Source organism: Choloepus didactylus, chromosome 23, assembly GCF_015220235.1.
Source record: "Choloepus didactylus isolate mChoDid1 chromosome 23, mChoDid1.pri, whole genome shotgun sequence".
NCBI classification, from domain to species: domain Eukaryota; kingdom Metazoa; phylum Chordata; class Mammalia; order Pilosa; family Megalonychidae; genus Choloepus; species Choloepus didactylus.
In genome coordinates this window covers 29,542,264-29,556,350 of record NC_051329.1, presented here as the reverse complement: position 1 = coordinate 29,556,350, position 14,087 = coordinate 29,542,264, and the positions used below count along the sequence as shown (strand labels likewise).

The following is a 14,087-nucleotide window of genomic DNA, read 5'->3' as shown; positions in this document are numbered from 1 at the left end:
AGTTCCTTAGAAAACTAGATATAGAGCTACCATTCGATCCAGCGATTGCACTTCTCGGTATATACCCGGAAGATCGGAAAGCAGTGACACGAACAGATATCTGCACGCCAATGTTCATAGCAGCATTATTCACAATTGCCAAGAGATGGAAACAACCCAAATGTCCTTCAACAGATGAGTGGATAAATAAAATGTGGTATATACACACGATGGAATACTACACGGCAGTAAGAAGGAACGATCTGGTGAAACATATGACAACATGGGTGAACCTTGAAGACATAATGCTGAGCGAAATAAGCCAGGCACAAAAAGAGAAATATTATATGCTACCACTAATGTGAACTTTGAAAAATGTAAAACAAATGGTTTATAATGTAGAATGTAGGGGAACTAGCAGTAGAGAGCAATTAAGGAAGGGGGAACAATAATCCAAGAAGAACAGATAAGGTATTTAACGTTCTGGGGATGCCCAGAAATGACTATGGTCTGTTAATTTCTGATGGATGTAGTAGGAACAAGTTCACTGAAATGTTGCTATATTATGTAACTTTCTTGGGGTAAGGTAGGAACATGTTGGAAGTTAAGCAGTTATCTTAGGTTAGTTGTCTTTTTCTTACTCCCTTGTTATGGTCTCTTTGAAATGTTCTTTTATTGTATGTTTGTTTTCTTTTTAACTTTTCTTTCATACAGTTGATTTAAAAAAGAAGGGAAAGTTAAAAAAAAAAAAAAAGAAAAAAGACAAACAAGGAAAAAAAAAAAAAGTTGTTGTGCCCCCTTGAGGAGCCTGTGGAGAATGCAGGGGTATTCGCCTACCCCACCTCCATGGTTGCTAACATGACCACAGACATAGGGGACTGGTGGTTTGATGGGTTGAGCCCTCTACCATAAGTTTTACCCTTGGGAAGACGGTTGCTGCAAAGGAGAGTCTAGGCCTCCCTGTATTTGTGCCTAAGAGTCTCCTCCTGAATGCCTCTTTGTTGCTCAGATGTGGCCCTCTCTCTCTGGCTAAGCCAACTTGAAAGGTGAAATCACTGCCCTCCCCCCTACGTGGGATCAGACACCCAGGGAAGTGAATCTCCCTGGCAACGTGGAATATGACTCCCGGGGAGGAATGTAGACCCGGCATCGTGGGATGGAGAACATCTTCTTGACCAAAAGGGGGATGTGAAAGGAAATGAAATAAGCTTCAGTGGCAGAGAGATTCCAAAACGAGCCGAGAGATCACTCTGGTGGGCACTCTTACGCACACTTTAGACAACCTTTTTTAGGTTCTAAAGAATTGGGGTAGCTGGTGGTGGATACCTGAAAGTATTAAACTACAACCCAGAACCCATGAATCTCGAAGACAGTTGTATAAAAATGTAGCTTATGAGGGGTGACAGTGGGATTGGGAATGCCATAAGGACCAAACTCCACTTTGTCTAGTTTATGGATGGATGTGTAGAAAAGTAGGGGAAGCAAACAAACAGACAAAGGTACCCAGTGTTCTTTTTTACTTCAATTGCTCTTTTTCACTCTAATTATTATTCTTGTTATTTTTGTGTGTGTGCTAATGAAGGTGTCAGGGATTGATTTAGGTGATGAATGTACAACTATGTAATGGTACTGTAAACAATCGAAAGTACAATTTGTTTTGTATGACTGCGTGGTATGTGAATATATCTCAATAAAATGATGATTACAAAAAAAAAAAAAAAAAAAAAAAAAAAACCTACAAATGAAAGCTCAGGACCAGATGGCTTCCCAGGGGAATTCTACCAAATTCCAAGATTTAACTCCTATCCTGATCAAACTCTTCCACAAAATTCGAAAGGAGGGAACACTCCCAAACTCATTATATGAGGCCAATATCATTCTCATACCAAAGCCAGATAAAGATACCAGAAAAAAGCCACAGACTAGTCTCTCCTATGAATATAGATGTGAAAATCCTCAACAAAATACCAGCAGAGGGAATCCAACAGTATATTAAAGAATTATGCTCCATGATCAAGTGGGATTTTCCCTGGTATGCAAGGTTGCTTCAACATAAGAAAACCAATTAATGTAATGTACCACATTAACAAAATGAAGGAAAAAAAAAAAAAAACACATGATCATCTTCATTGATTCAGAAAAGGCATTTGACAAAATACAACACTCTTTCTTGACTAAAACAAAGAAAAACAGAACACTAGTAATAGAAGGAAACTTCCTCAACATGCTTAAGGGAATATATGAAAAGCCCACAGCTAACATCCTACTTAATGGTGAAAGACTGAAAGCTTTTCTGAGATCAGGAACAAAACAAGGCTGTTCACTTTTATTCAGCTGTTACTCAACGTTGTACTGGAAGTTCTTGCCAGAGCAATCAGGCAAAAAAAAAAAAAAAAAATGCATTCAAATAGGAAAGGGAGAAGTAAAACTTATTTGCAGATGATATGGTCTTATACAGAGAAAACCGTGAAAAATCCGCAACAAACATCCTAGAGCTAATAAAGGAATTCAGTAAACTGACGGGTTACAAGATCAACACTGAAAAATCAGTAGTGTTTCTATACACAAGTAGTAAAGTATTGGAAGAAGAAATCAAGAAAAAAATTCCACCACAATAGCAACTAATAAAAGAATCAAATATCTAGGAAACAAGGATGTAAATGACTTGTACACAGGAAACTATAAGCCATTGCTAAAAGAAATTAAAGACAACTTAAATAAATGGAAGGATATTCTGTGTTTGTGAATTGGAAGATTATTGTTAAGATGACAATACTATCCAAAGCAATTTATATATTCAATGCAATCCCAATCAAAATTCCACCAACCTTCTTTACAGAAATGGAAAAGCCAATCATCAAATTTATATGAGAGGGTAAGGGGCCCTGCATTAGCTAAAGCCATCTTGAAAGAAGATCCACACTTCCTGATCTTAAAACTTAATACAAAGCCACAATTAAACTGCATTGTACTAGCACAAGGACAGACATATAGACAAATGGAATAGCCCCTCACATTTACGGCCAACTGATTTTTTTGAAAAGATGTCAAAGACCACTCGGTTGAGAAAGAATAATCTCTTCAACAAATGGTACTGGGAAAACAGGGTCTCCATTTCCAAAAAATGTGGAGGACCCCTACCTCACACCATATATCCCAAATAATTGAAATCAGGAGCCCAGACAGTTACTTGTATGCCATTATTCGTCACAGCACTTCATAATAGCCAAAAGGTGGAAGCAGCCCAAGTATCCACCAACTGATGAATGGTTAAACAAAATGTGGGTGTATCCAAACAATGGAATATTATGCAGCCTTAAAAAGAAGTGCTGTGCTGGTACGTGTTGCAACATGGATAATCCTTGAAGACATCACGTTGATTGAAATAATCCAGACTCATAAGGACAAATATTGTATGATTTCTCCCATATATTAGAATAAATTCATAGAGACAGAGAACAGAATAGCTGTTACCAGGAATGGAGTGACAAGAAAAGGGAGAATTCCTGCTAAATGAGGATGAGCTTTTGTTTCAGATGATGAAAATGGTTTAGAAATAGATACCAGTGGAAGTTACATAGTCTTGTCAATATGCTTAATGTCAAAGAATTGTCCACTCAAAATGGTTTATATGATTTTTATGTTACGTATATTTTACCACAATTAAAAATAAATACATTTTTAAAAAAATTATGGAGACATGTCAAAAGCACACGGTGGTCAACTTAAAGGAGCTCCCAGTGGTCAAGTCTGGGATGAGCTGAGCCTAGAGCAAGTAATGATAATAATGAAAATAATCTATAGAATAAAACATATCCACAAGTCCATGCAGATATAAAATGATTGAGTAAATAATTTAAGAAAAGAACTCCTAAAGAATTCCAATTTTATAAATATACAAGAAATAATGGAAGTAGAAAATCACCATTTAGCAACTACCACAGTTAACATTGTTTCAAGCAAACTCATAATGGATGGTAAAACTAGCTGCTGAAAGTCCGAATGATAAACAGAAATATTTACATAGTTTCAAAGTAGCTTACACAAGATACTCATTAACTATAAAAGGTAGAGTGGTAACTTAACCCAAGAGACCCGACCAAATGATCAGCACTCAGGTCCCCAGGAATGCGGCATAACTGCCTCATGTGCCTGCCTGATAGTATGTGCTCAGAAGAACCACCACTTCTGTGGGATTCCTGCCCCCAAAATGCATAACCGGAATCCAACCAGGAGGAAACATTAGATAACCCAAATTGAACAATGTTTTATTCTAAAGGGTCAGCGTCATGAAAGATGGAGACTAAGTAACTGCCCCAGATTAGTGGAGACTAAGGAGTCATGAGTACTAAATGCATAGTAGGAGCCTGGGTTAGATCTTGGTCTACAAAAAAGATGTTATTGGCAGTTGGCAAAATTTGAATAAGGTATATAGATTAGTTAATATTGCCTTTGTGTTAATTTACTGGTATTGATAACTTTAGTGGTTATGTAAGATGTTTAGTAGTGGAAACTGGATAGGACTGTACAGGGATTTTTTTTTTTTTTTTTTTTCTTGCTAGGTATTTTTTTTTTTTTTCATTTTTATTGAGAGTGTTCAGATACCATACAATATCCAAAGATCCAAAGTGTACAATCACTTGCCCCTGGGTACCCTCATACAGCTGTGCATCCATCACACTTAATTTTTGTTCAATTTTTAGAACCTTTTCATTACTCCAGACAAGAAATAAAGTGAAAGATGAAAAAAGAAAAGGAAACTCTAAACCTCCCCTATCCCTAACCAACCCCCCTCAATTGTTGACTCCTAGTATTGATATAGTACGTTTGTTACTGTTTATGAAAAAATGTTGAAATACTACTAACTGTAGTATATAGTTTGTAATAGGTATATAGTTCTTCCCTATATGCCCCTCTGTTATTAACTTCTAATTGTATTGTCATACATTTGTTCTGGTTCATGAAGTGATTTCTAGTATTTGTACAGTTGATCATGGACATTGCCCACCATAGGATTCAGTTTTACACATTTCCATCTTTTGACCTCCAACTTTCCTTCTGGTGACATATATGACTCTGAGCTTCCCCTTTCCACCTCATTCACACACCATTCGGCACTGTTAGTTATTCTCACATCTTGCTACCAACACCACTGTTCATTTCCAAACATTTAAGTTCATCCTAATTGAACATTCTGCTCATACTAAGCAAGAGCATCTACATTTCTTCCACAAGGCAGGAGGGAGAGTCAAAGAAGGTAGAGAGGCAAAAGAAAGAGGAAACAAAAAAATGACAGCTAGGAAGCAGCAAAAGGAAAAATAACCTTAAATCAAAGGAGAATAAAGAATCAGACAATACCACCAATGTCAAGTGTCTAACATGCCTCCCCTATCTCCCCCCCCCTTATCTGCATTCACCTTGGTATGTCACCTTTGTTACATTAAAGGAAGCATAATACAATGATTCTCTTAGTTACAGTCTCTAGTTTATGCTGGTTGCATCCCTCCCCCAATGCCTGCCCATTTTTAACACCTTGCAAGGTTGACATTTGCTTGCTCTCCCTCGTAAAAGAACATATTTGTACATTTTATCACAATTGTTGAATACTCTAGATTTCACCAAGTTACACAGTCCCAGTCGTTATCTTTCCTCCTTTCTTGTGGTGTCTCACGTGCTCCCCATCTTCCTCTCTCAACCGTATTCATAGTTACCTTTGTTCAGTGTACTTACATTGTTGTGCTACCATCTCCCCAAACTGTGTTCCAAACCACACACTCCTGTCTTCTATCACCCTGTAGTGCTCCCTTTAGTATTTCCTGTAGGGCAGGTGTCTTGTTCACAAAGTCTCTCACTGTCTGTCTGTCAGAAAATATTTTGAGCTCTCCCTCATATTTGAAGGACAGCTTTGCTGGATACAGGATTCTTGGTTGGCGGTTTTTCTCTTTCAGTAACTTAAATATATCACACCACTTCCTTCTTGCCTCCATGGTTTCTGCTGAGAGATCCGCACATAGTCTTATTAAGCTTCCTTTGTATGTAATGGATTGCTTTTCTCTTGCTGCTTTCAGGATTCTCTCTGTCTTTGACATTTGATAATCTGATTATTAAGTGTCTTGGCGTAGGCCTATTCAGATCTCTTCTGTTTGGAGTACGCTGCGCTTCTTGGATCTGTAATTTTATGTCTTTCATAAGAGATGGGAAATTTTCATTAATTATTTCCTCTATTATTGCTTCTGCCCCCTTTCCCTTCTCTTCTCCTTCTGGGACACCAGTGATGCGTACATTATTGTACTTTCTTTCATCCTTGAGTTCCCGGAGACGTTGCTCGTATTTTTTCATTCTTTTCTCCATCTGCTCCTTTGCGTGTAGGCTTTTAGGTGTTTTGTTCTCCAGTTCCTGAGTGTTTTCTTCTGCCTCTTGAGATTTGCGGTTGTATGTTTCCATTGTGTCTTTCATCTCTTGTGTTGTGCCTTTCATTTCCATAGATTCTACTAGTAGGTTTTTTGAACTTTTGATTTCTGCCATATACATGTCCAGTGCTTCCTTTACAGCCTCTACCTCTTTTGCAATATCTTCTCTAAACTTTTTGATTTGATTTAGCATTAGTTGTTTAAATTCCTGTATCTCTGTTGAAGTGTACGTTTGTTCCTTTGACTGGGCCATAACTTTGTTTTTCTTAGTGTAGGTTGTAATTTTCTGTTGTCTAGGCATGGTTTCCTTGGTTATCCAAATCAGGTTTTCCCAGAACAGAACAGGCTCAGGTCCCAGAGGGAAGAAATATTCAGTATCTGGTTTCCCTGAGGGTGTGTCTTAGAAAATTGCTCCACCCTTTGATGCCTCGGGTCACTGTGCTTTTCTGCCCAGCAGGTGACGCCTGTTAGCCTATAATTCTTGACTGGTGTGAGGAGGTATGGCCGTGTTCCCCCAGGCTCTGGGGTCTGGTTCTGAATGGAAAGGGCCCCACCCCTTTCCTCCTAGAGAAGACAGATCCCCCAGGTGGAGGTCATTAGCATTTCAATGGTCTCGCTCTGCTTGTGGTGTCTCCACCCTTCCCAGAGTCACAGCCCTGGAAACTGAAAATGCCTGGGGCTTTCTCCACTGAGCCAAAAAAGAAACAGATAGTCCCCTTCAGACCCAGTCCAAGGCAACCCTCCGGCTCTCCCAGGTCAGTCGTCACCCAAAGCCTCTGTCTGTTTTTTGGGGCTGCGTACCTGTAGTGAGCAGTTCACACTCGCTACTTAAAACCCCAATTGGAGCTCAGCTGAGCTGTATTCGCTTGCTGGGAGAGAGCTTCTCTGTGGCACCACGCAGTTCTGCAGCTCGGGCTATGGGGGAGGGGGGTCTCCCGACCTGGTTCCGCACGTTTTACTTACAGATTTTATGCTGTGTTCTCAGGCATTCCTCCCAATTCAGGTTGGTGTATGATGAATGGATGGTCTCGTTTGTCCCCCCGCAGTTATTCTGGACTATTTACTAGTTGTTTCTGGTTTTTTGTAGTTGTTCCAGGGGGACTACTTAGCTTCCACTCCTCTCTATGCCGCCATCTTGCCCGAGTCTGTACAGGGATTTTTTTAACATTTTTTGCAAACTTTCTGCATAGATCATATTATTTCTATGTCAGATGTTTAAGAAAAAAAAAAACTTTAAAATTAAACAAAAATCCATAATAGGAAAACTCTACTTGCTAGGAGAAGACAATTTAACTTAGTATGAGATGTACTTTCTAACATCTAGACCAGTCTAGAAATGGATTAGGGGAGCACCCTACTTTCTGAATGGGATGTGTTCCGGTTCATGAATTGCTGAATAAAGCTTTGAGATCCTAAAGGAAAAACCAGAAAGAAGGAAAGAAATGAATATATTGAGGAATGTTATGAAGAGGCTGGACAACTGTGTGGCAAGGATGGGACAAAGGGATTTCAGTTTGGACAAGCGATCTCCTCTTTTCCATCCAGAAATTCTGTGATTTTTCTAATAGTTCTTGATCTGTACTTTTTTCACAACATTCCACAAAGTTCTTTTTCTTTAGGTGTTTCTTATCTCAGACTTGTAAGATGTCCACAGACATGGAGTGGCTCATTCAGTTTTGGGAAAAAGTGCTCTCATAGATTACCACTTTTCCCTCTGGATTTAAAATCAAATCAAGCAGGGCCCCAGTAAGAAGAACTTGCTGTAATTATGAACAACAACTTTCAAAAAGCTGTGTGTTGCATGAATTGAATGAATTTAATAGAATTTAAGTCTATTTGGTGAATTTGCCATTTCATGGAGAAGTGTACCAGTATTGAGAATTAGGGGTTTAAACTTTTCCTTATCTTGGGCTCTGATGAAATCTAAACCCATACATTTTATTCTCTCATTTAATCTCTTGAATTCATCATGATTTTTTGTTTGGTTTTGTATTGTAAAGGGAAAAACAACAAAATATTCTTTGCTTCTTTTTTTTTCATAGTAGTGGATCTGCCTGGATTGAATGTGCATCTTGGGAAAAAGCCAGCTATAACATAAGAAGTACTATTGCTGTGTTATGCTGTTTGAGAAACTTGTTTGTTAGTGGCATGATCATAAAAGACCCAGTCTAGTGCAATTTGTATAAATTTATTTAAATGAAAGCTTGTTGCACTATGTGCCCAATAAGCTTACTTCTAACTCTGTGAATCTTTGCTCCTAAGGAAAATTTGCGGTAGTGTAAGGGAACTTGCTGCTTGCAGCTGGTTAGAACAATTCAATATTTAGTAATTTAAAGGTGAGATATCTGAACTTCATGCCCTTAATAGTAAAATCGGTGGCCATCAGCTGTTCTCTGAGTGTTCAGGGCACACCATTTTACCCACAGTGATGGTCTGCCTATGGTTCTCCTTCCGTGGTGGTAAAAGCTTGTAATGGATAACTACCCAAAGAGCCAGTGGTGCATTGCTGAGAATTAGGAGAGAACTTTTCCTTACTTATTTCAGCGGTTTTCCCTGTGTCATTCATTGTGTTTTTGTGTTTGGGGGGGTTATTAAATGTCTTATCTGGCTACTGTGATTGGTACCTTATTTAAAACCATCAGCTATTTCTCTGAATTGAGATGCATGGAGGAAAATTCCTTTTTAAGTTATGCAGAGGTGATTTAAAGTTACTGTTTTGCAGTTGTTCCTTTCTAGATATGCAAGTATAAGAAATTGAAGAAGATCCATTTAGAAATGTAGAAGTTCCTTTGTTTTCAGAGTGTTGTTGACTATGAATGTAATTATGGCAGTTTTCCATAAATGTAAGGAAGTAGGAAGTATCTCATTTGCTCCATATTTTGGCATTTTAATTGCATAATTTAATGTATACCCTTTTCTGCTGATCTGCCCTGCCACCAGTTCAGGAAGCTCAGGATTTGGAGGAGCTCAGAGAGGTCTGGTTACAAGTAGGACTTAAGGCTCACAGATACACCATGCCCAGAGGAGCTCATAGTTCCCTTCTTATAAAAGCTGAAGGGCCCAATGTATGTTCATTTCCTTCCATAAGTGTTTGTGTTTTTTATTTAGGAAGGAGTCAGAGGATTGCTTTTCCAGGACATACAAGCAACTTTTGGGTGGGAAATAAGACTACAGATAAATAGTAAGAACGATTTTAAAACCTTCCTGAATTTGCCAATACTTTGGAAAAGTGTCAAAAGTTATTTTGATTCCAAAACACTGGTTAGGTAGATGACATGTTTGTTGGATATGTAAGAAAGAGAATTTGCTATCAATTTGACCAACAACTATGTTATGTGGCATTTCTTACAAAGTTTATAGAATGCTCTAAACTCATTTAATGCTGAAAGAGAGAAATCTTGAAGGTTGGTTCACTCAAGACAGATTTTACAAGAAATGTTAATGTATTAGTGATGAGATGTCTAGATTTAACAAAATCTAGATGGTAGAAATGTTTAGGACTCTATCTCTAGGAATCCTGAAACTTAGAACTTTTAGCTGCTAAAACTATTTTAAGAATAGGAAATTGTGACTGATAAATTTTTGTAAGTGTTCTTTTAAAGGATTGGCTGACTTTTTGCTGGGAGTTTATGCATTTGGGGGGCAGGAATGCCACATGTCCACTGCATGCAGGTAGACTATTCTGTTCCCCTCATCCTCACTCTGGGACTCAGGTTGGAAGAACTCCCACCATCTGGAGATCACCCAACACTGGTCATGCACCAGGAGGGAGGCTTCCTCACATCTGACCTCAGACACGTTCTTTGTTTCCCTTCAACCCAGTCCATTCCTTATCTTGTGAGAGATAATTTGTTTTTCCATAACCTTTTAAAAGAACTCTGCAGGTCAGGGGAAGAGTGGAATCCTCACTCCAAGCTTCTGTTTCTCCCTACCTGTTAGGAATTCTAGCTTATCCAGGGGAAGGGCACATGGCCGAAGCTTTTTTTTTTTTTTTTTTTTAGGACCTCCAGCTAGAGATACATCCTTAGAGGAACAGGTGAGGCAGAACTAAAATCTTAGCATCGCCTCTAGGGGCTGGACCCAGTAGGGGCTAATCGCACCAGCTCACCAGAAACCTTGGGAATCTGAAGGAGTCACATTCCTGAGACTCTCATAGCCCAAAAAAGCTTAGGTTCGTATTCCAGAGGACATGCTGTAATCTCTCAGTGCTGGTCTTACTGACTTTTTGTACAGTAAGGTCTTATGAATGATTGAAGCTTGTGCTCATGGAGCAGGACATCTTGCTGGGTGTTTTCTGTGGTCCCACTTATTCTGATAGTCACCTGTGAGGTTGCTCTTGGTGCTATGTAGCTAGTAGATGAGAGTCCTGGGATTGGAACCCAGCACTGTCTGACTCCTAATCCCATAATTTTTTTGCTCCAGCACTCTGCCTTTAGAGTATTTACCTGAAAGAGTATCCGACACAGCATTTAATCTCACACCTCAAACATTTATCCTGAGAGCTGGAAAAAGGAGGGTAGTATCGTTTTAGAGAAAGGATCAATTATAACTACAAATAAAGTTTTTTATTTTGAAATAATTTGGTATTTTTTTAAAAAGTTGCAAAGATAGTGCAAAGCATTCCCATATAACCCTTCATACAGATTCCCCTACATGTTACTATTTTACCACATTTGCTTATTTTTCTGAATGATTTGAGAGTATAGTTGCAGACATGATACTTAAATGCTTTGATGTGTATTTCTTAACAAACAAGGACATTCTGTTACATGACCACACTGCATTTATCAAAATCTGGAAATTAACACTGGTCTAAGTACTGTTATCTAAACTACAGGCTTTATTAAAATTTATTCAGTTGTCCCACTGATATACATTGTAGCAAGAGAAAAGAAAATATTTTTAGCTTTTCTGGTTCAGGTAAATCCAGGATCCATTAGTTGTGATACCTCTTTGGACTCTTTTAATCTGGAACAGTTCCTCAGTCCGTGACCTTGATACTTTGGAAAAGTATAGCCTTACATTTCAAAGAGTCTCCCTCAATTTGGGTTTGTCTGATGTTTCCTCATGGTTAGATTCTGGTTATGCATTTGAAGGGCAGGAATCCCACAGAAGTGATGTTGGTTCTCATTTCATCCCGTCAACAGGCAGGTGGTGTTGGTATGGCTTGTTCTGGAAGGTGAACCTTGAGCACTTGTTCAAATGGAATCTGCCAGGTTTCTATTAAGTTACTGTTTTTTCCTTTGTAATTAGTTAAGTATCTTGTGGGAAAATACTATGTAAATATTTGTTTCTCTTTAAAACTTTTAACCACTAGTTGATGATTCTTGTTTGAGATAAGTATTTCTGTGATGGTTGCCAAATGGTGGTTTTGTAATTTGGTCAATCCTTCTATGGTAAGTACTCCTTCTCTTCTCCCCATTTACAAATAAATTCAATCCAGCATCATGCTAGACTCTGTACTAATTGTCAAACATGGTAGTGTTACACATGAGTTATCAGGGAGATATTTGTTTTTGGGATCATACTGCTCAAAAGTATTCCACACTGAAGTTACAATAAAAAAAATAGAATTATCTTGCTCTGGGTCTGACAGTCCATTCTGGTCCTGATTTCTTAGTTCCAGTGATGGTATTTTACTCCTGTCTGTGTACATCCGTGTCTTCCCTCCCCTCCTTCTGGGTTCTGTTTCCACCATGGACCTTTGCTTAGAGCCCAAATGGCTTTGGCTTGTTTTAAAATAGTTTTAAAGAAAAAGTGCTGTAAAGTTAAGGGGAAAAAAAAAACAACATAACAGTGAGTCCTAATATAAACTATAGTACAATTATAATAATTGAACAATTATTATATATATACTATATATAGTGTGTATATATAATTATATACTATAATTGTAATAATATTCTCTCATCAATTCTAACAAAGTTACCATAACACTGAAAATGTTAATAATGGGGTCATATATATAGGAACTTTATGTTTTCTGCATGTTTTTTCTGTAAACCTATAATGTCTCTTATTTAAAAAAAAATTTACTGTTAAGTTTTTAGCAGTAACTGTTAAAACTGTTTAACTGTTAAGGAATTTTTTAAGCTGGTTGTTAACATGGCCATTGTTAAAAATTAAATGTGCCACTATGTGAAAAATAATAAAAAGGTATAGCAATACTTTCACTTTTCTGTAGTTTTAGATTAGTGCTATGTCAGAATTTTGTACTTACCAATTAAATCAATGTGGATTTTTTTTTTTTTTTTTTAAACCTTAGGGCAGAGGAAAAGAAGTAACCAGTAGAAGAGTTGAGAAGGAATGGAAAAGAAGGAAAGTTTAGTGTAAACAGTCTTTGGTCTATCAAAGCCTCCCAGCTAATAAACCTGATAGAGCCCTTACCTCAAGGGTCTCCACACCATTGCTGCCAAGATATACACATTCTGTCCCTCCCCCTTCCCATTTTTCTGAATGTCTTCTGTTGTAGGAAACTAGCTGCCATTGATGGTCTTCTCCCCCCACCCCACCCCCACTCTGATGAAGAGGGCTGGATGAAAACCTTTGTGACAAGATTAGAAAAAAATGGATGTATGATAAGCTCTTTTAAAAAATCTAGAATGATTAAGGACTAAGTTACGTCTGATTTTCTGATACTTTCCTTTTAAATGAAATTAAAATGACATTACAGTTTGTTTCTTGAGTCAGAAGATATTTTTAGGATTTTATTTGGATCGGCAGATTGATGTTTTAAACCTCTATTATTTTGCAGACCTTGGAAAACTTGGCTTTTCAAGCTCAAGTTCCGGAGAAGTGGAAGTTTTTATTGATTACACGTACTTAAATATGAGGTTTGAGGAGAAAAAGAAAGAAAAAAAAGGACATCAGGAAAATATTGGAATATAGATTCTAAGCTTTATATCAGTGTTACATTTCTTGAACTTAATAAGTGTCTAAAGGTAGTTACGTAAGTAAGTGAATATCCTTATTCTTATGAATTGTACATGGAAATATTAAGTGTCCAAGGAGCACAATATATACAACCTACTCTCAGCTGTTTAGAAAATACGCAGATGGATAGACGGACAGTTAGAGGATAGATAAATAGAACTATACACCAAATGTAAAAAGTTGGTGAATCGATATATAGGTAGGGCAGTATTATGTTTGAGTTCTCTGTATGAGTTTTCCATTAATTTTGCAACTAGGCTATGAGTTTGAAATTATTTCAAAGTAAAAAGTTTTTTAAAAATTAGAGGCTTCCTTCAGTTCTTTATACTTGTGATTGCTAGCAAATTCCCTGGAGTCATAAAGATGCCTCTTAAAGAATAATTAATGTTCCTTAGCTTAGATATTTCTGAATCCTTCCTGACTCCTGGATTTTCTTACTGTAGGAGGACCTCCTGATGCAGTCGAGGAAAGAACTTTTATGCACAGACCTCTCTGAAGATTTACTAAGGAGCAAAGGTATTTCTCACAAATCTTTTCCCTTTTCCACTTATTTCACATGCTGCTTTAGTTCACAGTCTCCATTTTATACTGGGAATGTAAGAGTGCCTGCCATGCAAGATGGATTTAACTGTCAAAATTATTTTTGGTAGTACCCTAGATGTCCTTGAACACCCTTAGGATTCATCTAACAGTGCCTTACCTCCGACTTTTCCTGTAATGAGTCCCTAGTGAAAGTGTGTCTGATCCTTACTGCTAATGCACATT

The 14,087-nt window shown here is 37.8% G+C and overlaps 1 protein-coding gene across 14 annotated transcripts in view; it reads left to right on the top strand.

Moving 5' to 3' along the window:
* PRR14L (proline rich 14 like) overlaps positions 1 to 14,087 on the top strand; it is a 121,590-nt gene that overhangs the window by 32,944 nt on the left and 74,559 nt on the right. For all 14 annotated transcript variants that reach the window (XM_037817421.1, XM_037817418.1, XM_037817415.1 and 11 more), the window contains one exon: positions 13,766 to 13,838. In XM_037817421.1, coding sequence (XP_037673349.1) covers positions 13,766 to 13,838 — 73 coding nt within the window. The remainder of the gene's footprint in view (positions 1 to 13,765; positions 13,839 to 14,087) is intronic.